General features: G+C 36.8%; 1 protein-coding gene across 1 annotated transcript; it reads left to right on the top strand.

Moving 5' to 3' along the window:
• LOC117297970 (neuronal acetylcholine receptor subunit alpha-10-like) lies at nucleotides 1-25,192 on the top strand. Its single transcript, XM_033781170.1, has 8 exons — nucleotides 1-416; nucleotides 7,866-8,011; nucleotides 9,288-9,332; nucleotides 10,222-10,331; nucleotides 13,057-13,259; nucleotides 15,215-15,447; nucleotides 16,823-16,916; nucleotides 22,567-25,192. Exons 1-8 carry the CDS (start codon nucleotides 344-346, stop codon nucleotides 23,115-23,117), a joined length of 1,455 nt encoding a protein of 484 aa, XP_033637061.1. The 5' UTR covers nucleotides 1-343; the 3' UTR covers nucleotides 23,118-25,192.
• Nucleotides 25,193-26,085: the final 893 nt, after the last annotated feature.

Raw genomic sequence — 26,085 nt, forward strand, 5'->3', positions numbered from 1 at the left:
TTCAAAACCAAGCTGCGTGGTGAGGAGGGAGGAACTGTGATGACAAGTGTTATTAAATAATCACATCATAACTCAGGCTGAACCCACTTAGTCTGTCATACACAGAGACTTCGGGATCAACATTTGTCAAAGTAAATTTTGGACAAGTTTTGGAATCACCTGCTTTCCGGACTACTGTTTTAGTCGATCACCAAGTTGTACCGGGAGCTCCATATTTTGTTCTGCTAAATTGACATGTAGAAAGCGTTTCTCTCGGCAGATTAAGTAGAATTAAGACGTCAATTGGATTACTTATCGGGATCTTATTGTGCGGGAAGGAGAACACCAACTTCTATTTTTAAAAATGGAGAGGTTGTTGATGAAGATCACCACTGCGATGTGGATCTGTTCCGTTTTGGTGGCTCTACAATTTACAGGTAATTCTTACACATGTTTACGTTTCTTTAACTTTATGTCCTTGACATAGTTTGAAGTGGTTGTTAGCTTTGGACGTACAGCCGTTAATGGAAAAAAATAATGTGGGTAATTTATACAGGAAAAACTGATCACAATAATTAACGCATGGCTTGGATTTTATGCATGAAATTCCAGTCATCTATGGTTCTACACTTGACAAGTAATTCTGCACATTTGTAAGTTGTATTTATCTTTAACTTTCTGATTTCCATTACAGTATTAATGATTTTAAGTGATTGTTAGCTCTGGAAATACAGGGTTGCTGAGCCGTAATGGAAAGATATAATGTGCGTAATTTCTATAGAAGAACTGATCACAAAATGATCAACGTATGGCTTGGATTTATGCATGACATTCCAACCGTTTATGGTTCTACACACGGATAATTCTACGCATTTCTACCTTTAGACACTTTAAACATCTGTCATTTACATAATATTTATGAAGTGATTGTAAGCTTAGGACGTGCATGCTGTACGTAACTTATATATAAAAAATATAAAAAAATAAAATATAAAAACTGATGACGATGATTAACATAATGGTTTGGATTTTATGCATAAAGTACCAGCCAGAAAAACATTATTTATTTCCTACAAATTTAATTAGTCATAATACTGTTTCGCACGGAATGTGAGCACACAGCTCATGATAATTATTCATCCAGTATTATGTTGATGTGTAATAAAATGAATTATTATTATTTCTACCCTCGAAAAAAAATATTTAAACGAAAATAAAATGTTTAATTGCCTTTGGATTCAGACCTTTGTCTGGCAAATAAAGTTTGCGGTATTCGTTTTGTTTTATTTTATTTCTTTTTTTTGGGGGGGGGGGGTGTTAACAAAAGCATTGTTATTGCGACAGCAAATCGCTTTATCTCTCAATAAATCTTTGGGGAAAAAATTGTTTTATCAAACAGAGCTAAAAACAAAACAATTTACAAACTTAATGTTTTTGAAAGGGGATAGGCTGGCACAAAATACTGGCTGGAACTACGTGGGCGGAAAATACTTGGGAAACTATGCAAAGCAAATAACATACCTATATTTGACAAACTTGGGCACTTCCTTGAAACGGCGAAGTGGCTTTAATTAAAGTGAAGGTAATTATTGCATCACCCTTGATATGAATTATGATTTGATGTCTGGAATGTTTTATGTTTAGAATTAGCCTAGGTAATTAAACAGACCTGGAGTCGATTTCACAGAGATAGTCCTTAGGACGTTAGGAGTAACTAAAAACTAAGGCTGTAGTCCTAACTTTAATTACCTGTCCTTACTCGAGATAAGAATTGTCTTAACTCTTCACGAATCCAACACTGAGACTTCACGGTTCCCCTCGAAATGTTCGAACAGAAATTTATAATTTCCCCATTAGAAGTGCCCTTTGGAATATATAGCTTGCCATTTCAAAAGTGAAGCTCCATGCCTGCTTAAAGGCACTGGACACTATTGGTAATTACTCAAAATAATTAGCATAAAACCTTGGTAACGAGTAATGGGGAGCTGTTGGTAGTATAAAACATTGTGAGAAACGGCTCCCTCTGAAGAGACGGAGTTTTCGAGAAAGAAGTAAAACATTTCTACAAATTTTAACTTTAGGGTCTAATATCTGACTTAAACTTATTCCCTCAATCTGTGTACTTTGTCCAACGACGTTTTTCACAACTATTTTTCAAAATTTACAAGCATTAGTGCTTGCAACATTATCGAGTCCAATCTTTCGCTAATAATTATGTTTTTACTCAAGTAAATAAAATTGTTAAAACTGAAAAATGTTCTGGGAAATTGAAAAATCAACATGTTTCAGCCGAGTTTTTCGCATCATATTTGTGTTGGAAAGAAAACCGTTTTCAAGTTGAACTAGGGGGCCTATCACTTTAGTAGTTTGTACACTAAACTATAGCGAATCCACAGCTGAGTGTAGATTCGTAACAAATCTACAGTTAAAGGACACTATTGGTAATTGTCAAATACCAGTCTTCTCACTTGATGTATCTCAACATAATTATAATATGCATAAACTAACCAACCTGTGAAAGATTTAGCTCGATTGGTCGTCGAACTTGCGAGATAATAGTGAAAGAAAAAACACCCTAGTCACACGAAGTTGTGTGCGTTTAGATGGTTGATTTCGAGACCTCAAGTTCTAAATCTGAGGTCTCTAAATCAAATTCGAGGAAAATTACTTCTTTCTCGAAAACTATGTCACTTCAGAGGGAGCTGTTTCTCACAACGTTTTATACCATCAACCTCTCCCCATTACTCGTTACCAACTACGGTTTTATGCTAATAATTATTTTGAGTAATTACCAATTGTGTCCACTGCCTTTTAAATGTAGGCCTATATTCATAACAAATAGTTCTCACTTTCATCTATAGAGTGACGTCACAGAAACAAACGACATGAATTCGGTATAAAATATTTATACAAAGTAGACATGGACACAAAGCACGGGAATTATGTTTTGGACCGATAACAACATTTTCATGTGGTGGGGGTGGTGGGGGTATATGGACGCTACGAAGCTACGAAGGGCAGACCTTCCACAGAGTGTGAACTATTTATCAAGGGAATTCCGTTGATGGCAAAATTCAATTATGGAAATAAATTTACGATGGTATAAAAATAAGGTTAATAAATATTATTTGTGTGCACATTAAATATTTATGTGGTGTACCGTGGAAACTTAAGAGAGAGAGAAGAGAGAAAACGAAATGTCCTGCTAAACGAGTTCTGTCTAAATAAAAAATAAAAAATCACAGTATGTTATCGCACAGGTATATTTTTATGTGTATTATAAAGAGCCTCTTTGAGGTATGGTAGACCTTAGAGGCAGTGCACACCATTGGTAATTACTCAACACATTTTTAGCATAAAAACTTGACAACAAGCAATGGAAGCTGTTGGTAGTATAAAACATTGTGAGAAACGGCTCCCTTTGAAGTAACGTAGTTTCCGAGAAAGAAGTAATTTTCCACGAAATTGGTTTCGAGACCTCAGAGTTAGATTTTGAGGTCTCGAAATCAAGCACCTGAAAGCACACAACTTCGTGTGATTCTTATCTCGCAACTTCGACGACCAATTGAGCTCAAATTTTCACACAGTCAGGCTTGATATTTTATGCATATGTTGATATACACCAAGTGAGAAGACTGGTCCTTGACAACTACCAATAGCGTCCAGTGTCAAGATGCTATGTCAGATTTTTGGCCCCAAACATTAAAAAATATATTTGTTTGAGTGAATGGAATTTCAAAGAGTATCACCCGCTCCAACGAAAACAAGTTTAACTTTTACTTTAAATGGTCAGGAACCAGAACAAAAATTTAAAACGTTTCTTATAAAACACATAAGAATTGGTCACGTGGTCTGTTGTCGGGATCCCGATAAAAACTAATTTTGAGCACTTTATTTCACTGCTACTAATAATTGGCGGACTTTTTCGAGCAATGGCTCAAATGAAAGCTTGTATAACGTTCTCGAACCCCAACAAAATACCTATTGAATTTTAAATCAAAATTTTTTGGTCAAATCGGCAAAAAATCTGACATAGCATCTTTAAAGGAGTGTACTGTTAGGTTGTTGGTGTTTGTACAGACCAAATCAAATAGTGTCATATTAGTTTGCCCATCTCAAAATGGCTATAAACTAGTATCCACACGGATGACTAAAGGCTTATCTTTGAAGGACAAATGACATTGGTTTACGAAGCAGTTTGTCTATTTTAATCCTATAAAAATATGGAAATATACAATAAACACCAACCACCAAGGGAGACGATCAGAGCATACTGATCGAAACGTCGAGTTGAAACCAACGGTTCTTTTCAGAACATCCCCCGACTCATTAGAGATAGTCTTTACATGGTGTTATACCGCAAACCTTTCTATAACACCAACCTGTAAACATTTATTTCAACAGTTTTTTTAGATGAGTTTTTTTTTGACTTTGTCCCACGCAGGAAGAATAATCCGCAAAGGTTGACAAAGTCAGAGACGTAACTGTCAGTAACGTTTCTCCGATTCAAATTTTGAACATAAAATCTGATATATTTATCCACTCTTAAATATGTTTATACTATCGAAAGCTGGTGCACTTCTAACCCAGTAATTATAAGAGTAGTTAAAGGCAGTGGACACTATAGGAGACTTTCCAACGCTAGGTGGCAGCAGACATACCGGGTAAATTTCCATTGTTTACGTAGTTCTGAACATGCGCATAATTCTGAGAACAATGGATTTACCGTGTAAGTCTGCTGCCCTCTATCGTCCCAGAAAGTCTCCCATTGGTAATTACTCAAAATAGTTGTTAGCATAAAACCTTTCTTGGTGACGAGTAATGGGGAGAGGTTGATGGTATAAAGCATTGTGAGAAACGGCTCCCCCTGAAGTGTCATAGTTTTCGAGGAGGAAATAATTTTCCACGAATTTGACTTCGAGACCTCGGATTTAGAACTTGAGGTCTCGAAATCAACCACCTAAAAACGCACACAACTTCGTGTGACAAGGGTGTTTTTTTCTTTCATTATTATCTCGCAAATTCGATGACCGATTGAGCTCAAATGTTCACAGGTTTGTTATTTGATGCTCTATGTTGAGAATGAGATACACCAACTGTGAAGGCTAGTCTTTGACAATTACCATTAGTGTCCACTGCCTTTAAGAAACCTATACTTTCCCTACGGATGGCTACTGAATGGACTCTGGATATTTGCATGTGAATTTGTTGAGCAGGACTTTGGAAAGTAGGCCTAGGCCTAAGACCATTATTAATCCCCAATGCAAAATTAACAACTATTAAATTATTGATTTCTTATACAAAATTATAATAAAAAGGGTATAGTAATTTATAGGGTTGTTTGTGACTGAAATTTCGTATCAGCCATAGAGTGTTTGTTTAAAGAGGCACTGTTGTACTGGACACTATTGGTAATTGACCTCTTCTCACTTCCTGTAAGTCAACATATGCAGAACATAACAAACCAGTACGGTAAACATTTGAGCTCAATCGGTCATCGAAGTGGCGAGATAATATTGAAACAAAAACACCCTTGTCACATGGAGTTGTGTGCTTTCAGATGCTTGATTTCGAGACCTCAAATTCTAAATCCGAGGTCTCGAAATCAAATTCGTGGAGAATTACTTCTTTCTCGAAAACTATGTCACTTTAGAAGGAGCCGTTTCTCACAATGTTTTATACTATCAACAGCTCTCCATTACTTGTTAACAAGTACGGTTTTTATGCTAAGAGTTATTTTGAGTAATTACCAATAGTGTCCACTGCCTTTAAATTGGTATGCACAAGTGAATACTATTAGGCAAGCTTGTCTCAGCCTCTTGAATTTGGTAATGGATATTTGCGCTTGCTGATAATAATTTCTATTTCCTCTTTGTATTATTTGTCTACGTGAAGTTGCTTCCAGGCTTTCTTCTTTTACTTGGCCTACAGGTGATCTACTGCAAGTCCTTTTAAATAACACTTCGGCATTTTGAGGGCTTTGATGAATTCATGTATAGACACCACTAGGCATCACCTGCATGGCTCTAGAAGCCCAACTTAAACCACGGCTTGTTGTTGCCACTGCTTATGATATAGGCCAAGTAAAAAAAAAAAAAACTGCTAAGCGTCCCGTTCGCTTCCTTTTTAGGGGTCGCTTTTTTTTTTTTTTTTGGATTTTTTTTTTTGTATATTACATGATCTTTTTTGTATGTAAAAAGAAGATATGTTTTAACGGTCTCAGCGAGAAAATAAATATAGAAAAAATAGCCAAGCCGTTTGTCTTAAAATAATGTGTGTCGGGCAGCCATTTAAATAAGATATATATAAAAAGGGCCCTCTTTCCTCCTTTTCATTTTTTCTTGTTCAATGTTTTTGTGTGTGTGTGAACAGTAGAAACAGCGATGTATATTTGCAATTTTAAAAAGAACGGCGGCCGTCTTGAAATTTTTTGTTTTTTTAAAAGCCCCTCCTCCTTCCTTTTTGTCAGAAACCCAGACGCAAAACAAATTTCTTTTTATACTAATGTCACCTTCCCTTAATGGTTAAAGAGATGAGCTTTATTTCTAGCCTGCGTCCATTTCCTTCGATCATTTTTGGTAAATGCTTCTAGACATCATTTAATCGTGTTCTTCTTGTTATATGATGACGAAGCAGATCGAGCTAAAACTATATCAACCGATTGGGGGCGAACCGTGGTCTTGCAAAGCCGCCGCAAGATATTTAAACTCATTACAATGCAATCTTGTGTTAGCCCCTTTTCAAGAAATACACATTTGCTAGCAATACACTATTAAAAAATAAATCACAGTTTTATGTGAAGATAATTAAGAAGAAAACTCCCTCCGCACCTGAGGTGATGAACGCGACCGTAATTAATTTACAATTGGCCGGCCCAAGGCTGTGCTCCGGGGTATGGAACAGCACCCAAAATCACTCCTGGGTGAATAGGATGTTGATATAAGTTTATAATTAAAACAATTAGCATAAAAAGCTCATTCCAAATTTGATGATGTATTTCATAATCGTTTAAAAACTACATAGTGTTTCTATATCATTTGTAAAATTATTCATAATTATTTTGTGGCCATCCTTGCTAAAGTTAAGGCTTAAAGGTAAGGTCATGCTGTTGTTGGTTATTATTTTTATGGGGGAGTCCGGCCCAATACTCTATAGGGCTTAAAACAGCACCTATATATGACGCCTGTGTGACTATGATGTTTGTTTAGGTTGATGTTAAAACAATATTATCAACAGACAGCTCATTCCAAATCTATGATGAGTTTCACAATCATTTAAAAACTCTGAAATGTTGTTTTATATCATTGGCTTATTCTGAAACTATAGTTTTCAATAAAATTCAACATCCACAACCGACCTCCAAAAAATGGTGATGAAATTGGGTGATGAAATTGGGTGATGAAATTGGGTGATAGCTTGCGTGTTCCACCTGACAGAGTTAAGGGCACTGTGGTCGATTTCACAAAGTCTTAGGACTAGTCCTAACTTAGGACTAGTCCTAGGAGATATACAAATTGCATGTATAGTCCTAAGTTAGGACGAGTAGCTGGTCCTAACTTGAGATAAGACTAGTCCTAACTCTTTGTGAAATCCACCCCTGGACACCTTTGATAATTGTCAAAGCCTACTACTCTCACTTGGTGTATCCCAAAATAATATAGGTAAAAACAACACATCTGTGAAAATGATGACTCAGCCATGTAAGTTGCAAGAGAATAATGAAAGAAAAAACACCCTTGTTGCACACAATGCATGTTACTTCGTTACTTCAGAGGGAGCCAGCTACCCTTTGCTTGTTAACCAAGTAAGTTTTTTAAGCTGACAATTATTTTGGGTAGTTACCAATAGTGTCCATTGTCTCTAATGTATTTGTTTCTTCCCATTAGGTGTCAGTGGGTCCCTTCAAAGCAAGAAACTTTACCATAAATTCTTCGTGGAGGAAGCCTACAACCACAATATTCGTCCTGTGTACAACATAACTACAGTCACTGATGTGGATATGCTCCTGTTCGTCTCGCAAGTCCTTGATATGGTATGGTAACTTCTTCATAAGTTCCATTAAATTCTTGATAATAAATAAGACTTGTTGGTATCGGCCAAATAATTTCATGTTGTTGTCCAATAACGTCTTGTTAATAATAAGAACTTACTGGTTTTTGGCAAAATAATGTCATGATGTTGTTATCCAATAACGTCTTGATTAATATAGAACTTGCTGAATTGGAAAAAAAAAAAACTTGTTGGTGATGTTCCATACATAGTAATTTTTTGATATGGCGAAATACCTTTTTTTTTGGTCCAATTACTTCTAGATAATAATAAGAACTTGTTGGTATCGGCAAAATAATTTCATGATGTTTTCCAATAACTCCTTGATATTATTTCTTTAGAATTTGTTGAATTGGAAAAAACTTGTTGATAATGGTCTATATAAACTGCTCACAAAAAGTAAGGAAACTTTTTTCAATCCAGTGAATTTGTTATTATTTAATACTCTCTTTGTATATGGTATATATCAATGCAAAGCTAAACTGTTCCTCTTTAAAATGATATCACATTTGCAATGATTACATGTTGCTGAACTTGGATACATGCATAACAATGAGGCAAAGTCACAAAACAAATGTGCCAAAATTACCGTTGTCTGTGAATGGTCAATAGGTAATGCTCATTAATCAGTTTTGCATGTAAAAACGAATTAACCAGTTATGCTATGGTTTTGGTATGATATCATAAATGGTTAAGGGGATTTGACATGCTAAAATAATTTTGGTCTCATGAGACCAACATTATTTTGTGACTTGTTTTACTCATTTCTCAAATACTACACAATCTTAGTTAGTAATATTTGAAGGGAAGCTTTCCACTATCATTATCTTCAAACCCTGTAAGTTTAATGTAAATCTGTGAACATTTTTAAAAAGTACCCGAATCCTTTATAACATATTTTTTGGTAACTCTTGGTTTGGGTTGCTGTTGTTTTGATTTTTGGAGGTTGGGTCAATCTTGTCAGACATGCATTGTTTTATATCAGTATTTTTATCAACAGTTACTTGTACAATAACATCGCAGCTTTTTGTGTTAATTGCAGGATTAGCGTACAATTAGGGTATCTAATAGTTAGTATACAAATATGGGCTACAGTATGAAGTATAAACAATTGTTAACATATTATTTGGTAACTCTTGGTTTGTGTTGCTGTTGTTTGGGTTTTTGGAGGTTGGGTCATTCTTTCTATAGAGGAATATCAGTATTTTTATCAACAGTTACTTATAAAATAACATCGCAGCTTTTTGTGTTAATTGCAGGATGAAAGGAAGCAGACCTTAACAACGAACATGTGGCTCACATTTGTAAGTTCTTTTCTGTATAGACTTTTTAGAAGAGGGTTATTACCCTTGGTAATTACTCCAACAATTAATTACCATAGAGCTTAATTGGTATGACGCACTGTTGCTATAAATATTTTTAAACCTATCGTCAATAACTGACAAAGTTGTGTTCATGTGGTTGACAGTGGAAGTTTATGTGGTTGACATTTCCCGCTTAAAATGATCACACTTAAAGTTAATACTGGCAGGTGTAAGTTAAAGGTTCTTAAAATTAATAGTCAGAAAAAACTTACTTGATAGCTGTTTACAATGTACAGCATTCTGAGAATCATCTCCCTGTAAGGAATGTAGTTTTCAGAGAGAGAGGGATTCAAAAACATTTAAGCCTGAGAAACGTTTCTGTATGGAACGATTCTCAGATTGTGAATACCAATAATTGACTCACTCTGTGAAAAAGAGTAAGTTTTGTTTGTGTTTTTTTTGTAAGATTTATATTTGCATGGTTAACCTTTAGAAAACTCTGTTATAGGCAATAAAGCTATGATTACAACAATTTTGTGATCATAATTCAGTCTAATTTGTATCCTTTTGCGTGTAATGGTAGTTTAAAACTGGCTAATTTCAAAGGGAGTTACTCAGCAACGCGATACACCCCAAAGCTTAGACATATACCAAATTACTGTTGCTGGTGTGTTCTTTTCAGCCATTTTTTTATTATTAAATTGTCATCATCTGACTTGTTTCCACAGAGCGGGTCACAATTACGGATTTATTATTAGTTTCCTGTCAACTCCATGAATGTACTGAGTATGCAGTGCTAACCGTAACACATGGGCGTAAAGGGGTAAACAAAAACAAAATGTTCTTGGTATTAAATGAGTGATCCTAAAATTGCTGTGTTTTCATCCAGGAGTGGATTGACGAGTTTCTGCAATGGAAACCACAAGAGTGGGGGAATGTTTCCAAAATCAAAGTTAACTCCAATCTCCTGTGGACACCTGACATTACATTATACAACTGGTGAGTTCAAAGGTTTGCGGTAACACCATGTAGTGGTAATCTCTATAAGTGAGTTGGGGTGGTTCTCAAAAAGAAACGTTGGTTTCCACTCAACGTTTCGATCAGTATGCTGTGATCGTCATCTGGAGAAAGCACACATGGTAATGTATTCATGGTTAATGTCACTGCTGTGTCAAATGCCACAATATGTTTATACATTGTACACCCGACAACATTGATCAAATTTATCATTGCAAAAGTTCAAGCTTAAAGGTAGGGTCATAGCTATATAATTTGGTTTGCGGTAACACCGTGTGTGTAATCTACTTGCCAGGTAGAGCTGGTTCTTGTTATTATTCTACTACAACCGCGGAGTATGTTCTCGGATTTTCGGGAGACTTCTATTCTATTCTATTCTTGGGGGAGGGGTGGGGATGGGGTTCCAACGCAATGGTTATTTTGAGCCAAATTATCGAGAAGGATATTTTCATAATAGAGTCTAAATGTTTTGAGACATCATCACAAAAGAACTCTAATGTTATTTGGTATTACGAACGTCAAATCCGACCGGTTTAGCGAGAAAACAACGGGTACCTACCGCAACTCAGGCCGCAGCATTCCTAAATAGACACCAGGGACATTTGAATCTGTTACAAAAGGCGCCTCAATGCGAACTTTGCAGATTTAAATTGTTCAATTTCTTTTATTGGTTTCAAAAGGGGCCAATTCAGACTAAGTATCCTCACAGGACGCTTACTACAATCACCATCCTATTAAAGGCGGTGGACACTATTGGTAATTACTCAAAATAACTATTACCATTCTTGATTACGAGAAATGGGGAGAGGTTGATAGTATAAAACATTGTGAGAAACGGCTACCTCCGAAGTAATGTAGTTTTCGAGAAAGAAGTAATGTTCCACGAATTTGATTTTGAGACCTCAGATTTAGAACTCGAGGTCTCGAAATCAAGCATCTGAAAGCACACAACTTTGTGTGACAAGGGTGTCGTTTTCTTTCATTATTATCTCGCAACTTCGACGGCCGATTGAGCTCAAATTTTCACAGGTTTGTTATTTTATGCATATGTAGAGGTACACCACCTGTGAAGGTTAGTCTTTGACAATTACCAATAGTGTCCACTGCCATTAACATACTTATGCTCTCTTATAAAACATTCTCAATTATTGTTTTCAATGTCCTAACCAAAGTAAGACCCTACATTGAACAAAATAATCCTAAAGAAAAATGCAAAAAAAAAAAACCCAATCCATTGGGCTCACTTCAACAAGCAAGCGCTGAATGTTAATTATTCTCTTCAATAAAGTCTCCCATTTCAAAGTGCATCTGACCTTGATATGCGCATATTATTTCTGACATGCGCAGTGTTGTCATGACATTAGATCTAGCTGCAGGAAAAATACCTTACCATATGAGAATGAATAAGCGGTTGAGTTTGAAAAATTAATGACTGCGATTTCCTGTCACCATTCATAATCTTTGGTTGATCGCACGTTTATCCAGTCATAAGTGTTTGATTTTGTTTTTTAAATACCGTTGGCGCCTATTCATGTAGGCCTACAAAGTGTAGCTTAAGTATTCTGAGAAATATACAAGCCAACTTTTTGATGACTATAGCATCAGTTCCGTTTTTGTTAAACATTCCTTACTTGTTTGGTCAACCACTTGTGACTCAATTCAGCAAAAGTGTGTCAGTATAATTTCCTATTTAATTATTGTGTGAATCCAGAATCACTGGAGCTTAAACCAGATATCAAATCTATATTGTATAAGAAAATACCACGTACAACTAACAATGGGACTTGCGTCTCAGAAGGCTGATTGAAAATACACGGAAATTACAATCCCTTGCCCCAGTTATTTGAAGTGAATATGTTTCCTATGAATGAGACAATACGATAAGCTGTTGCAAACTGCTTACAAAAACAAAATAGTTAAAGGCCTGACGTTTCGACCCTGGCAGAGTCTTTCTCCAAGACATAACACTAAGGCACCTAACAACACTAAGGCAGGCAAACAAATATATGTAACACAAATATTCTTATGCAGACAATACTTTTTATTTTAAAGATACACTGCCCCAAAATGTGGTGTTAAAATTTACACCATGGGTAGGTCTATTGTCACATAAAGATACCGAAGAGAGAATCAAACTTGACATCGTAGGGTGTTAAAATAACACCAATGTAATTTGTTGGTATTAATTGGTGTTATTTTAACACTTTAGGGTGTAAAATGATTCTCTATTCAGTATATGTAACAACACCCATATTGTGTCAATTTAAACACCTAGTTTTTACAGTGCGTTGTACAAACTCATCATGTAGTGTTCTGGTCTAAAAATATTTTATCATCTCCATTTTTGATATCCATACTTTTATTTCAGTTCTACTTTAATTACATGTATTCCCTTTGTTGGCGGGGTCTGGGTGGGCACATTGCTTTTATGACAGTCTTTTTCATACTTTTGCCTTACCCAGGAAGGCCTCTGCCAACCAAAAGTTATGTCCGAAGATTAAAAGCTTTTATGAAGGGTTTTGTAATGTTCGTACTTCTTTACTTTATGTGTGATTGATTATATACATTTCTCATATGCTATATTTTTTCCACTGTTAAGTGACCCTTTCAGCTGCTGCTGCTGTTTGTGTAGTAGACCTACTAATAATTCTTTTTTTAAAGTAAACAAATCTAAAAACTTTGTTTCTCCTTATTTTGTTTATTTCAGCGCTGCCGACAACTATGTTGCTTACCTCAGCAACAAAGTGTGTACAGTGTACAGCGATGGTAAAATAAACTGGGCAGCGCCAGTAATCTTCAAGTCATATTGTAATATCGATGTCACCCAGTTCCCGTTTGATAAGCAAAGCTGTAAACTCAAGTTTGGCCCATGGCAGCATGATGCATCTGAAGTCAACTTGAATGGCACAGGTTCGATACTTACTATTTGAATTCATGATTAAAGGCAGTGGACACTATTGGTAATTACTCAAAATAATTATCAGCATAAAACCTTACTTGGTAACGAGTAATGGGGGAGGTTGATAGTATAAAACATTGTGAGAAACGGCTCCCTCTTAAGTGGCGTAGTTTTCGAGAAAGAAGTAGTTTTCCACGAATTTGATTTCGAGACCTCAAGTTTAGAATTAATCGAGGTCTCGAAATCAAGCATCTAAAAGCACGCAACTTCTTGTGACAGGGGTGTTTTTTCTTTCATAGTTATCTCGCAACTCCGACGACCAATTTACCAATGTCAATCTTTCACAGAATTGCTATTTTATGCATATGTTGATATACACCAAGTGAGAAGACTGGTCTTTGACAATTACCAATAGTTTCCACTGCCTTTAAACTAATCTATATTACATAATAGTTTAGGATTTGATAACAAAGCTGTAAACTCAAGTTTGACCCATGATGCATCTGAAGTCAATTTGATTGGGGTTCGATACACATTATTTGATATCATGATTAGGCTATTATTAAACTAACCAAAGAATTATTGTTTACAATATTGGCCCATTCTTTAAGTTGAAACAGGTTTTTAATTAACTAACTTATTTTTTTAGCTTGCTAAAGTCTTTTACGGATGTTTCCAGTTTTCCAGTATACTTTATTTATCGTGTTTAACTACCGTCACGAATTTTTAGTAGATTCGTAACAAACCTAAATTAAATGACAATTTTAATTGGATTGAACTTTAATTTCGCGTAAATAATGGACTTTATTATGCTTGCGCGGTCTTTATTGTGTAGATTAAAAACCATAAATTAAGAAAAAGTTCATCGATTAATTTCCGGCGAATTTGCATAGGAAGACTTATCAAACTCCATGAGTTATTGTATCGTTATTACCATAATTTAAATAATGATATTCAAAACCCTGCGAGTTTATTGATGTAACATTACACGACTCATATACAGGAATGAGATAGTACCGACAGTTCAAAGGAAAACGCGCAATAGAACTACTCAAACCACATAATTATTCTTGAAGTTAAAGACAGTGGACACTGTTGGTTATTGTCAAAGACTAGTCTTCGGAGTTGGTGTATCTCAACATATGCATAAAATAACAAACCTGTGAAAATTTGAACTCAATCGGTCGTCGAAGTTGCGAGATAATAATGAAAGAAAAACCACCCTTGTCATACGAAGTTGTGTGCTTTCTGATGCTTGATTTCGAGACCTAAAATTCTAAACTTGAGGTCTCGAAATCAAATTCGTGGAGAATTACTTCTTTCTCGAAAACTACATTACTTCAGAGGGAGCAGTTTCTCACAATGTTTTATACTATCAACCTCTCCCCAATACTCTTTACCAAGTATAAGGTTTTGTGCTAATATCTATTTTGAGTTATTACCAATAGTGTCCACTGCCTTTAAAGGAACACGTTGCCTTGGATCGGACGAGTTGGTCTATAAAAAGCGTTTGTAACCGAATGTTATGAAATGCATAGGTTGGAAAGATGTTGTATAAGTATAATACAACGATCCACACAATGTGTCTCGAAATTGCGTGGTTTTCTTTAAACTGTGCGAATTAACACAGTCTTGTTCTTCACTTAATTTATTTCAATCTAAGTTAAAAACCCATTTGTATACTTCAACCATTTAATTCATTCTTGCTCTGTTAGTGTATTTTTTTCAATGATTTCTCTGCATTTTTTGTATTCCTTGTAATGCGCAGTAGAGCAATATAGGTAACTGCGCAATATAAATGTCCGTTTTATTTGTGTTTGTATTAGTAACAATGCTGTCTCAATCGCTGTTTGTAGTCTGTATGATTGTAATGCTTTTGATACATGTGTTGTTATTGCCAATATAGGAATAAACATCTAGACTTATCTTTCATACTAAATTGTTTTGTTTTAATTGGTTATTTCAGGTGATAAGTCTGTCTTCACCAGTGATGGTGAGTGGGACATGTTAGACCTGGATGTAGAAACAATAACTAGTAATTATCCTGATGCACCGCAATATACTTACAAAGACGTCTTGTATACTGTCCACTTCAAACGACGGTCCATGTATTACGTCTTCAATCTTGTTATGCCGTGCGTAATGGTGTCAGGGATTACTATCCTTGGATTTGTGCTTCCAGCCGACTCAGGGGAAAAGGTACATTTTGTTTCTGTCTCTCTCTCGTCTGCAAGAAGAATAAATTTTTCTGATTAAAGACACTGAACACTATTGGTAATTGTTAAAGACCAGTCTTCTCACTTGGTGTATCTCAACGTATGCATTAAATGGACACTAATGGTAATTGTCAAAGACTAGCCTTCACAGTTGGTGTATCTCATTCTCAACATATAGCATCAAATAACAAACCTGTGAAAATTTGAGCTCAATCGGTCATCGAAGTTGCGAGATAATAATGAAAGAAAAAACAGCATTGACACACGAAGTTGTGTGCTTTCAGATGCTTGATTTCGAGACCTCAAGTCTCGAAATCAAATTCGTTGGAAACTACTTCTTTCTCGAAAACTATTTCACTTCAGATGGAGACGTTTCTCACAATGTTTATACTCATTACCAAGTAAGGTTTTATGCTAAGTAATTATCCATAGTGTCCACTGCCTTTAATATGATTGAGATAAGCGACTAATGTATAGATCATGCTTCAAAAACAGTTGCTTAAAGGAACTGTACACATTTGGTAATTGTCAAAAAAAGCAGACGGTTCCAAATAATAAAAGTATGCTTTGCCTTTAAACATGTTTCGTTGCGGGAGGTTTCTCTACAAATGCAAAATCTGGGGTGTTAAAAATTGACAAAATTTACAACATGGTGTTGAAAAAAAAATCAAAAATTGGATGCCAACACAAATACATTTGTGTTATTAAACACCCTATGATGTGAATTTTGATTCTCTCTTGGTTACATAATGTGACCACACCTATGATGTCAATTTTAACACCCTTGGTTACATAATGTGACCACACCCATGATGTCAATTTTAACACCCCATCAGTTGTTTGCAGTGTAGACTGATCGCCTCGCGTGCTGTTTGAATAGGACCCTTTTTCAAAGTGTGAGATTTTTTAGCTATGTGCCTACAACTTGCGCAATCTGCATAATATAAAACACTATATCAAAGATGGGCTCCAATCTATTTTTTTCTTCTTCTTTATTCTTGTATGCAAGTCGCCAGACACACAATTCTTGATTGCCACAATCAACTAATTTCCCAGGGGTCGATTTCACAAAGAGTTAGGACTAGTCCTAACTTAGGACTAGTCCTAGGAGATATACAACACGTGAGACTAGTCCTAAGTTAGAACGAGTAAACTCGTCCTAACTCGAGATAAGACTAGTCTTAACTCTTTGTGAAATCCACCCCAGGGGCCGTTGTCACCTACTCCTAGGGCTGACACAGGGTTACCCCTTTTACAGTCTATAGTAATGTAGGCTTGGGTACCATCCGAGATTGCCCGGTAGCTCAGAGTCAATTCCAATCCTATCACGGTGTTTGTGCTATGTTTTCAACCCGCAGGTCAGCCTTGGCATCACTGTGTTGCTGTCATTGACGGTTTTTCTGCTCTTAATTGCTGAGTCGATGCCCCCATCAAGTACTGTACCCGTTATTGGTGAGTCAATTAATCACAAGAATTATTCATTCTATTTTAAAGACTGTCATTGACGGTTTTTCTGCTCTTAATTGCCGAGTCGATGCCCCCATCAAGTACTGTACCCGTTATTGGTGAGTCAATTAATCACAAGAATTATTCATTCTATTTTAAAGACACCTGGGGTGGATTTCACAAAGAGTTTATAGGACTAGTCTTATCTCGAGTTAGGACCAGATACTCGTCTTAACTTAGGACTATCCATGCAATTTGTATATCTCCTAGGACTAGTCCTAAGTTAGGACTAGTCCTAACTCTTTGTGAAACCCTGGACACGTTTGGTAATTACTCAAAGTAATTATTAGCAAAGAAACTTACTTGGTAACGAGCAATGGAGAGCTGTATAAAACATTGTGAGAAACAGCTCTCTCTGAAACAACACAGTTTTGGGGAAAGAGAAATTCTTTCTCAAATAATAAAATACATCAGGCCTTGAGCAAGTTATTAGACAATGAAAGCACACAAACTTTGCTACAGTGGTGTTCTCTTTCATGGTTCTCTTGCAACTTCGATGACTAATATTTATTGAGTACAACAATTCATAAATTTGTTATGTTGTGCATAATTATGTTGGGATAACCCAAGTGAGAAAACTGTTCTTTAAAAATTACCAAAGGTGTCCTGCAGCCGGTTTCACGAAGTGCTAGGATAGTCCTATCTCGAGTTAGGACGAGTTAACTCGTCAAAATTTAAGATTACTTTAAAGGTAAAGATTAATCGTCATGTTTACATGGTACAGTGCCTCCTCTGGGACTCGTCCTAAGTCATAACATTAACCCCGAGGAGGTAGGAAGAGTTTGGTGAACTCGACGGCAGTACCTTTAAAGAAACACGTTGCCTTGGATCGGACGAGTTGGTCTTTACAAAAGCGTTTGCAACCGTTTGTTATGAAATGCATATGGTTAGAAAGATGTTTTGAAATAGAATATAATAATCCACACAAGTATCACTCAAAATTGCACGGTTTTCCTTTTACGTCGCGAACTAACACGGTCGGCCATTTATAGGAAGCAAAAAATTTGACTCTCATTTATTATATGGCCGACCGTGTGTTAGTCGACGAGGTTTAAAGAAAACTACGCAATTTCGGGGCATATTTTGTGTAGATCATTGTACTTTTACAACATCCTTCCACCCATATCCATTTTATAACAAACGTTTACAGACTGCTTTTCAAAGACCAACTCGACCCGATCCAAGGCAACGTGTTCCTTTAAGCATGAGGCAAGAAGAGTTTGGTGAACTCGACGGCAGTTACCTTTAAGCAATAGCTCTGCAAAATTAGGCCCATGCTTGTATTTGATTTACGCTATAATGACTTTGTGTAAGGACAAGGGGGTTGTGATTCATAATTTCACAGCACCCCCACCCCCATGGTATAGCATCGACATTACTACATGCCTCGTCACCTTTACAGCTAAAGGTTAATGAGTGAAGTGGATTTATGGCCAATTTAATCACGAGTTTAGTGGATACGGCTTGGCTAGTCAAATCAGCATAAATTCAATCTGGGGATATGCTTACAAAACGAACAGTTTGCTGCGCCTCTTAAGTCAACACTGTGCATGCACGACACTACACGAATATACTTTAATTAATTTTCTTAAGATAATGAATAATTAGGATGCATTTATAAGTGTTGAAAGATTTCCGGGTGGTCAGTATTATGGAAGTTGGGTTGAATTGTCTGTGCTATCTTCAATGAAGCGAGAACACGGGACGTACAATATTTACGCTCGTTCGCGCGTCTTTAAAGTCTCGTGTTGGAATTCACACGCACATCATGAAACACCATTCACAATCTCTAATCCGATTCAGTGGGTAAAAGGGGCGTGTATATTCACCCCCTTATTTATTGTTCTGCACATGTCTTTGATCACACAGACCATAGAGCTATTTCCTAGCTCTATGCACAAACACACCCTCCACCACCCCACCCCCTTCCACTCCTCCCAACCCGGCCCTCTCATTGCATACTCAAAACCTTACGGATCCGGTTTGTGGGGCCCTGTCAAGTTGAGCAAAGAATTCCCAATACTGGATTGCAAATTTACATAGGCCTATATGTTTGTACAACGAATTTATTTCAATGTTGTACATTGGACATTCGTATAGGTTTGTACAGCGAATGTCCACTGTGCTTTTTCGATATTTGACATTGGACATTGTTATAGATTTGTACAGTGAATGTCTACTTTCACATATGAATGTCCAATTTCAAAAACCAAATAATGTGAATTATGTCTTAAGTTTTATTTCGAACAAAAATACACATTCGTTGTACAACGTCCGTATCCCTAACTTTCTTTCTTTAAAGACAATGGACACTATTGGTAATTGTCAAAGACCAGTCTTCTCACTTGGTGTATCTCAACATATTTATAAAATAACAAACCTGTGAAAGAGCTTAATTGGTCGTCGAAGTTGCGAGATAATAATGAAAGAAAAAACTCCGTTGTCACACGAAGTTGTGTGCTTTCAGATGCTTGATTTCAGGACCTCAAATTATGAGGTCTCGAAATTAAATTCGCAAAATTTACTTCTCTCTCGAAAACTACATTACTTCAGGGGGAGCCGTTTCTCACAATGTGTTATACTATCAACCTCTCCCCATAACTCGTAATCAAGAAAGTTTTTATGCTAATAATTATTTTTGAGTAATTTCCAATAGTGTCCACTGCCTTTAAGTCCTATATCGAACAAAAATACACTCGGTGTACAATGTCCATTGTCCAATATCCAATATCCAATATCCAATATCAAATCTATCTTTCTTTCATTAAACGTTTATAAATCAGCGATCCATCCAGGAACGTCAACATAAATCTAAGAACACTTTAAGTTCACTTCATGGTTAAAATTATTTGGAGCTGTCGAAAGTGCACCTTAGCATTGTGGCCTATAGTTTTATTGTTCCTACTTCGTACTAATTTAGACCGACTGTTTTCCCGTTATATCCGGTAATTTAAGAACAAAGTCAGCTGGTTTATTTGGATCACCACGATAGCGTTATACAGTGTATCGCTTTATTTTGAATAATGAGACTTACTTCGTAGTAATTTTTAAACACTGATTATTTCTTTCATTTTGGAAATTTGGTCGATCACGTCCAGAGCATTGACGTAATTACGGAGGTCACTTTATTAAAAATTTAGTTTTATTCCCAATGGGTAAATTATGTATGAATTATTATTGAGGTCAAAGGGCATTTCAGCATGCATTAATAACGTACAGATTGGTGAATAGCGAGAAAATACAAATTATTAACACTTATCTAAGGAAGACAGGGGTAGCACTTACAGAACAACTAATTATTACAACAGCAACCACCACAACAACAACAACAACAGCAACAACTACAACAAAATCTTGCTAAGTTTTCATATCAACAACACTATATGTTTTTATCAGGTGCAACGAAGGGGACAAGCCAAGTACACAACAATAGGCTACATGAAAGAGAAAGGAGTTTAATACATCTACTCTTAAAAAAAAGGAAAAAGTATTTCCCTTTTATAACGTGGGTAGGTTTGTTTTTGTGATCGTCAGCTTGATCAAGCAACCTGAGGGTATCGTGACCCATTGGCCGTAGTAACGTGGACTGAGCGTCATCCATGCCTATAAAGCTCAACGTGTTTCCGTTAGGACAAAACCAAACCACTAGTTCCAATCAAACCCTTCGGTGTATGTTCCACGCTTTACTGTGGAGGGCTTCATCAGTCATTACAAATAATATAAAAACCACCATCGCACTATTTATAGAAAGAGGCAGGACTGGCTTCCGATTGAGATTATTAACATGGTTTTAGATCATGCTACTAATGAAGATAATGAAGCCGTAAGCTAGCCCGTAAGGTTTTTTTTCTGCCATTGAAGGCGTGGAGTGCAGTAAGAAGGTAAAACAAAATGCCAGGAAATTTACGTCCAAGATACTATTTAGAGACAAAGAAATCATCCGCTAATGTGTATGCATTAAAGGCACTAAACACTAAATGTATGATGACTCAAAATAATTGTTGGCTTACAAACTAACTTGGCATTAAACAAAAAAAGAGCAATGGAGCGCTGTTGATAGCGTAAAACATTGTGAGAAACTGCTCCCTCTCAAGAAACGCAGTTTTCTAACTCAAATAGTAGAAGACTTCAGCTAAAAGCCTTTTATGATACATCTGAAAGCACACAAAATGTGTGCGACAAGGGTGTTTTTTTTTCTTCATTATTCTCTTGCAACTTCGATGACCAATTGAGCACATATTTCCACAGGTTTGTTATTATATGCATTCGTGGAATACACCAAGTGAGAACACTAGTCTTTGAGAGTTGTGCCCAGTGCCTTTTGAGGACGAACATTTTATAACTCACAAGTCTCATCATATTTTGGTCTAACCCTCCTACTTTTGGTGTCTCTTTTGAACAAGTTGACTTGCCATTCAAAACCATTCACTGATGTGGTTTTGAATGGTCTGATAACTTTGCAACAGCTGATACACCATTCAAAACCATTCAAAATTCCAACTCTCACATTTGCCCATTGCTTTTGTACACACATGGCAATACCATTTGAACATTGTTAATAGTGATGGACTGGGATGGACTGATGAGTTTACAGTCCAAGTTCTTGTTTGGGAAGTAGATATGCATGATGTACATAATCATGTAATACAATAGGCGTTACTACTGTTCACACACGATGATAAAACATGGATCTGGCCCGTATTCATTAACCATGTGTCCATTTATATATTGTTGTAATGTTGATGATTTGCCATAACTATTGCTATTATTGATGTTTACATAATTATGTTATTATACAGCAACAAAGCTCCCTGTTTCCATTTAAATCATGTTGATAATTTACAATGCCGTTTGTTGTTATTGTGGTTTACAGACAAATAAATAACAATACTATGCGCCAGCAATGCTCCATTTGTCCTTTTTTTTGTCTTGTCGATGGTTACAACTATTTTTTTTAGTTGTTTTCAGGAAATTATTCAACAGCTATTTTTGCTCTCTGTGTCCATTTCAGTATGACGGGTCATTTACAAATATGTTTGTTGTTATTGTTGTTTACATTACAATACTATGCGGCAACCACATGCTCCTTAGGCCTATTTCAATCATGTTGATATTTTACAAAGGCTTTTGTTGTCAATGTTGTTTTTAGGACAATGCTTTGCGGCAACTCCCACTCCCTGTGTTAATTTCAATCATGTTGTCAATTTACTGTACATTTGTTGTTGTTATTGTTGTTGTTTACAGGACAATACTACGCGGCAACCATGCTCCTTGTATCCATTTCAATCATGTTGTCAATTTACAGTACATTTGTTGTTGTTATTGTTGTTTACAGGACAATACTATGCGGCAACCATGCTCCTTGTGTCCATTTCAATCTTGTTGTTAATTTACATTACATTTGTTGTTGTTTACAGGACAAAACTACGCGGCAACCATGCTCCTTGTGTCCATTTCAATCTTGTTGTTAATTTACAGTACATTTGTTTTTGTTGATGTTTACAGGACAGTACTATGCGGCAACTTCACTCCCCGTGTCCATCTTAATCTTGTTGTTAATTTACAGTACATTTGTTGTTGTTGTTGTTGTTTACAGGACAATACTACGCGGCAACCATGCTCCTTGTGTCCATTTCAATCATGTTGACGGTGATCATACTCAACCTGCACCATCGAGGCCCCGTATGCCGGCCTGTACCGCGCTGGATGAGACGCCTTTTCATTCAAAGACTTGGCCCAATACTGCGTCTACAACTAACGCTCAGCAAGAAGACCAAGGGCAATAAAGAGAACAAGCTCTTCATGAAAATGCAAGAGAGCGAGACCTCCATTATGGACATGACGACACCATTACATCAGAATCACCAGTCACCAGGAGACGAGTCTCCAATTCAAGCCATAAACAGTGGCCGCTACCTGAGTAAAGATGGTCCCGAGAGGGCGTGCTGTCGCCAACAGTCTGATATCCTACGTCGCATGATGGATCACATGAGAGTGATAAGAGAGCATTACGACGGGACAGAGCACTCGGAATTCATCCGGGGCGAGTGGAAACAGGTGGCCCAAGTAGTAGATCGCCTCTTTATGATTTTCTATATGATGGGCACAGTTGCCACTTTACTCATCATATTCAAACAGTTGAGTTAAATTCAAGTGGAATTACATCATCGTTAAATTGCTCATTATAAGAACAGTACTGCAAGACCCTTCTACTCACAAAGTTAACAGTTGATGCTTGAAACGAACTCTGATCACATCATATTAGTTTCCCAGCTCTAAGAGTTGGATTTGGCCTGAAGTAATGCAGACATTCTTAATGGGCAATAGGTGATGTATTTACAGTTCAACTGACTTCCAAATCGAAGGAACTCTAAGGGACAAGAAAACCTTCCTGCAGGTTTTGATAGAAGTATCTCCCTTCGTTGGTAATTAATTGTCGAGTCGTATGTTATAATAAACAACAAATCCAAACCCGTATATCTGACTTTCGAAGACACCGTAAAACAACTGAATTATGCCAACAATCCTTTGCATGTGAAATCAGCTCGTTTCTGATATATTTTGATAAGCTTGGGATGTTTGCATACTATAAGAAATTTTATGTGTATCGATAAGTAATCGAACAATGACGAGTAATCAAACACTTTCGATCATTATTCGCACTTCATCGATCAGTATTCACACACTATCGATAAGCAATCACACAGTCGCACTATCGATCAGTAATCAGACACTATCGATCAGTTATTGCACACTATCGATATGTAAACTCCAAGATTTCAGAAAAAAAACAATATTTCAAAGTCCAAGACAATAGTTTGTTCTCAAACACTGATGACATCTTTGAGTAGGATTAGGACAAATTAAAAAAAAAATACTGTTAAAATTCTATATGATAATCTTTAAAAAAGTATAATCTACATTTTTTTTTTTTTTCGAATGATAGAGGATTTCTTGAAAAAAGAGAAACAGTAGTAGAACCTTTTACTGCTATGGAGGTTGTTTAACTGTAGGGGAGGTGAGGATGATGATGCTTTTTTGTGATGATTAATGTACATGAGTTGATATTAAAGATGCGAGTGTGTTAGCTGGATATGTGGGTGGGTGGGGCTCGCTGTTGTCATGGTGATTGTCCTGGTGAAGACCATGGTGGTGTTTGTGATGATGAGGTTGTTCTGGAGATTGTCATTGTGGTGTTGAGAGGTATTGGTGAGTATTGTGATTGTCATGAGTTAAGGATGATATACTGAGGGTTGTAATAGTTAGATGATAATTGGAGGCTGATGATCATTATTTCAAGGTGTGATGATGTTGCGTGACTGACACTGTGTGGCCGTCAGATGGGAGGATTATGCATGGTTTGTGTTCGGGTGGTTGTAACAGTAAAGGTACTAGGCCATTTAGTCATAGAGCTGCTTAAGCAGAAATAAAGTAGCTAAGCACAACAAAGTGACACTTACTTACCGGGGAAAAGGTTACTAGCCAAACTACGATATCACATGTTCAGTTTGTGACTAGTATCCTGCTTATTACTATTAAAGAACAGAAAATGTTTAAGTAATATTTTCTGCTTAAGCAGCTCTATGAAAATGGGCACAGGTGGAATACTTGGGAGGTGGTGTTGATGGTGAGGTAGTCGGATGGTGCGTGGCTAGCCTTGCTAAAGGCAGTCGCCTTGTTCACTCCGAAAAACACGCCATTGTAAAAACCACCCGTACACACTGTGCGTGGTGCGTCCGATCACACCGCACGACCTACCCGCATACACACTGTCACGACGCATGCGGACGGTGTACGGGGGCATAGTGTCGTGCGATGTGGTTACCTTTTACGCACAATGTACATGTACACGGGTGGGTTTTTATACAGCGGCGGTCTTTTTTTTCGGAGTGAATAATTCGACTGCCTTGGAGCAAGGCTAGTGCGTGGCTTGTGTCGGGTTGTTGAGGAGAGGCTACCTGATGGGCCAAATTTCATAAATCCCGTATGCACAAAAACTTGCTAAGCGCAGAAGAGTATTGCATACCAGAAACAGGTTATCGGCCAAAACTATATTAAATTTACACTGTTGTGATTGGTGGCCCACTCACATTTTGCTTAGCAAAGAAATTTGTCACGCAATCTGCTTAGAAGCTTTGTGAAAATTTGCCCTGGTGGCCAGTTGAGAGGTAGTCTTGAAGTCAAGACGGTAATTGTTAAGCGCGGTGTGTATAGTTACAGCGCGGTGTAGCTACGGGGACGATACACACACCCTCGATCCCAGTATGTGTGTGTGAGTCAGTCGCTCGCGCTACCTACGACTGTTGCATGTGTAACATCGCACTGTGACTGTTGCATGACAGGCAGACAAATAGGCAGCGCCTAACGACTTGTCATCAAGTCTAGTTGAGAGGCGATTGCTTATGTCAGTCATGGCGAGTGTGGTTAGATGTGAACTGGATGGGTCGGAGTTGGGAAGGTAACGGTTGATAGGGGTGGGGTACGTGGTTTGGTAATGGTGATGGTACGATCTGGGTGGGTGATTTGTGGTTTGGGTAATAGTTGTGATGATGATTGTGTTATTTTATGCGATAGCGATGATGATAAAAATAATTATGTTTCACATACCGTATGGATTGCTTATACGACCCTAAATGCTTAATGCGTGGCAGGAATGTTGACCATTCTATTCACATGTTTTTAATCGTGTTATATTAATAATTAAATTAATAATCTTAATATTCAAGTTCTATTTTAAGGCTGTAGTGACAGATTGGTCGAATTAGCCATTATTATTCGAATGTTTATTCCAAACAAAAACAACTTTAAAGAACAGCTACGCCGTATCTCTGAGGATTGTTTCAAAATAATTATTATTCAATATTATCTTAATAGCCAGTTGATCATTAATTGTTAATCAATATGTTACAATGTCCATGGGTTGCTATTATCAGACGGTGTATGCTTAGGACGTGGTAGGAATGTTGACCATTCTATTCCCACGTTTTTATTCATGTTATATTATATACTGAAATGAATAATCTCAATATTACATTTCTATTTTAACATTTACAGACCGTGGACACTTTTGGTAATTGTCAAAGGCCAGTCTTCTCACTTGGTGTATCTCAACAAA

The sequence above is a fragment of the Asterias rubens genome, chromosome 12, assembly GCF_902459465.1.
Source record: "Asterias rubens chromosome 12, eAstRub1.3, whole genome shotgun sequence".
Lineage (NCBI taxonomy): Eukaryota > Metazoa > Echinodermata > Asteroidea > Forcipulatida > Asteriidae > Asterias > Asterias rubens.

Coding starts and splice junctions, on each gene's coding strand:
- LOC117297970 (XM_033781170.1), top strand. CDS start 344: ATGGAGAGGTTGTTGATGAAGATCACCACTGCGATGTGGATCTGTTCC. Junction 417..7,865: donor GGTGGCTCTACAATTTACAG/GTAATTCTTACA, acceptor TCTTCCCATTAG/GTGTCAGTGGGTCCCTTCAA. Junction 16,917..22,566: donor AAGTACTGTACCCGTTATTG/GTGAGTCAATTA, acceptor TGTTGTTTACAG/GACAATACTACGCGGCAACC.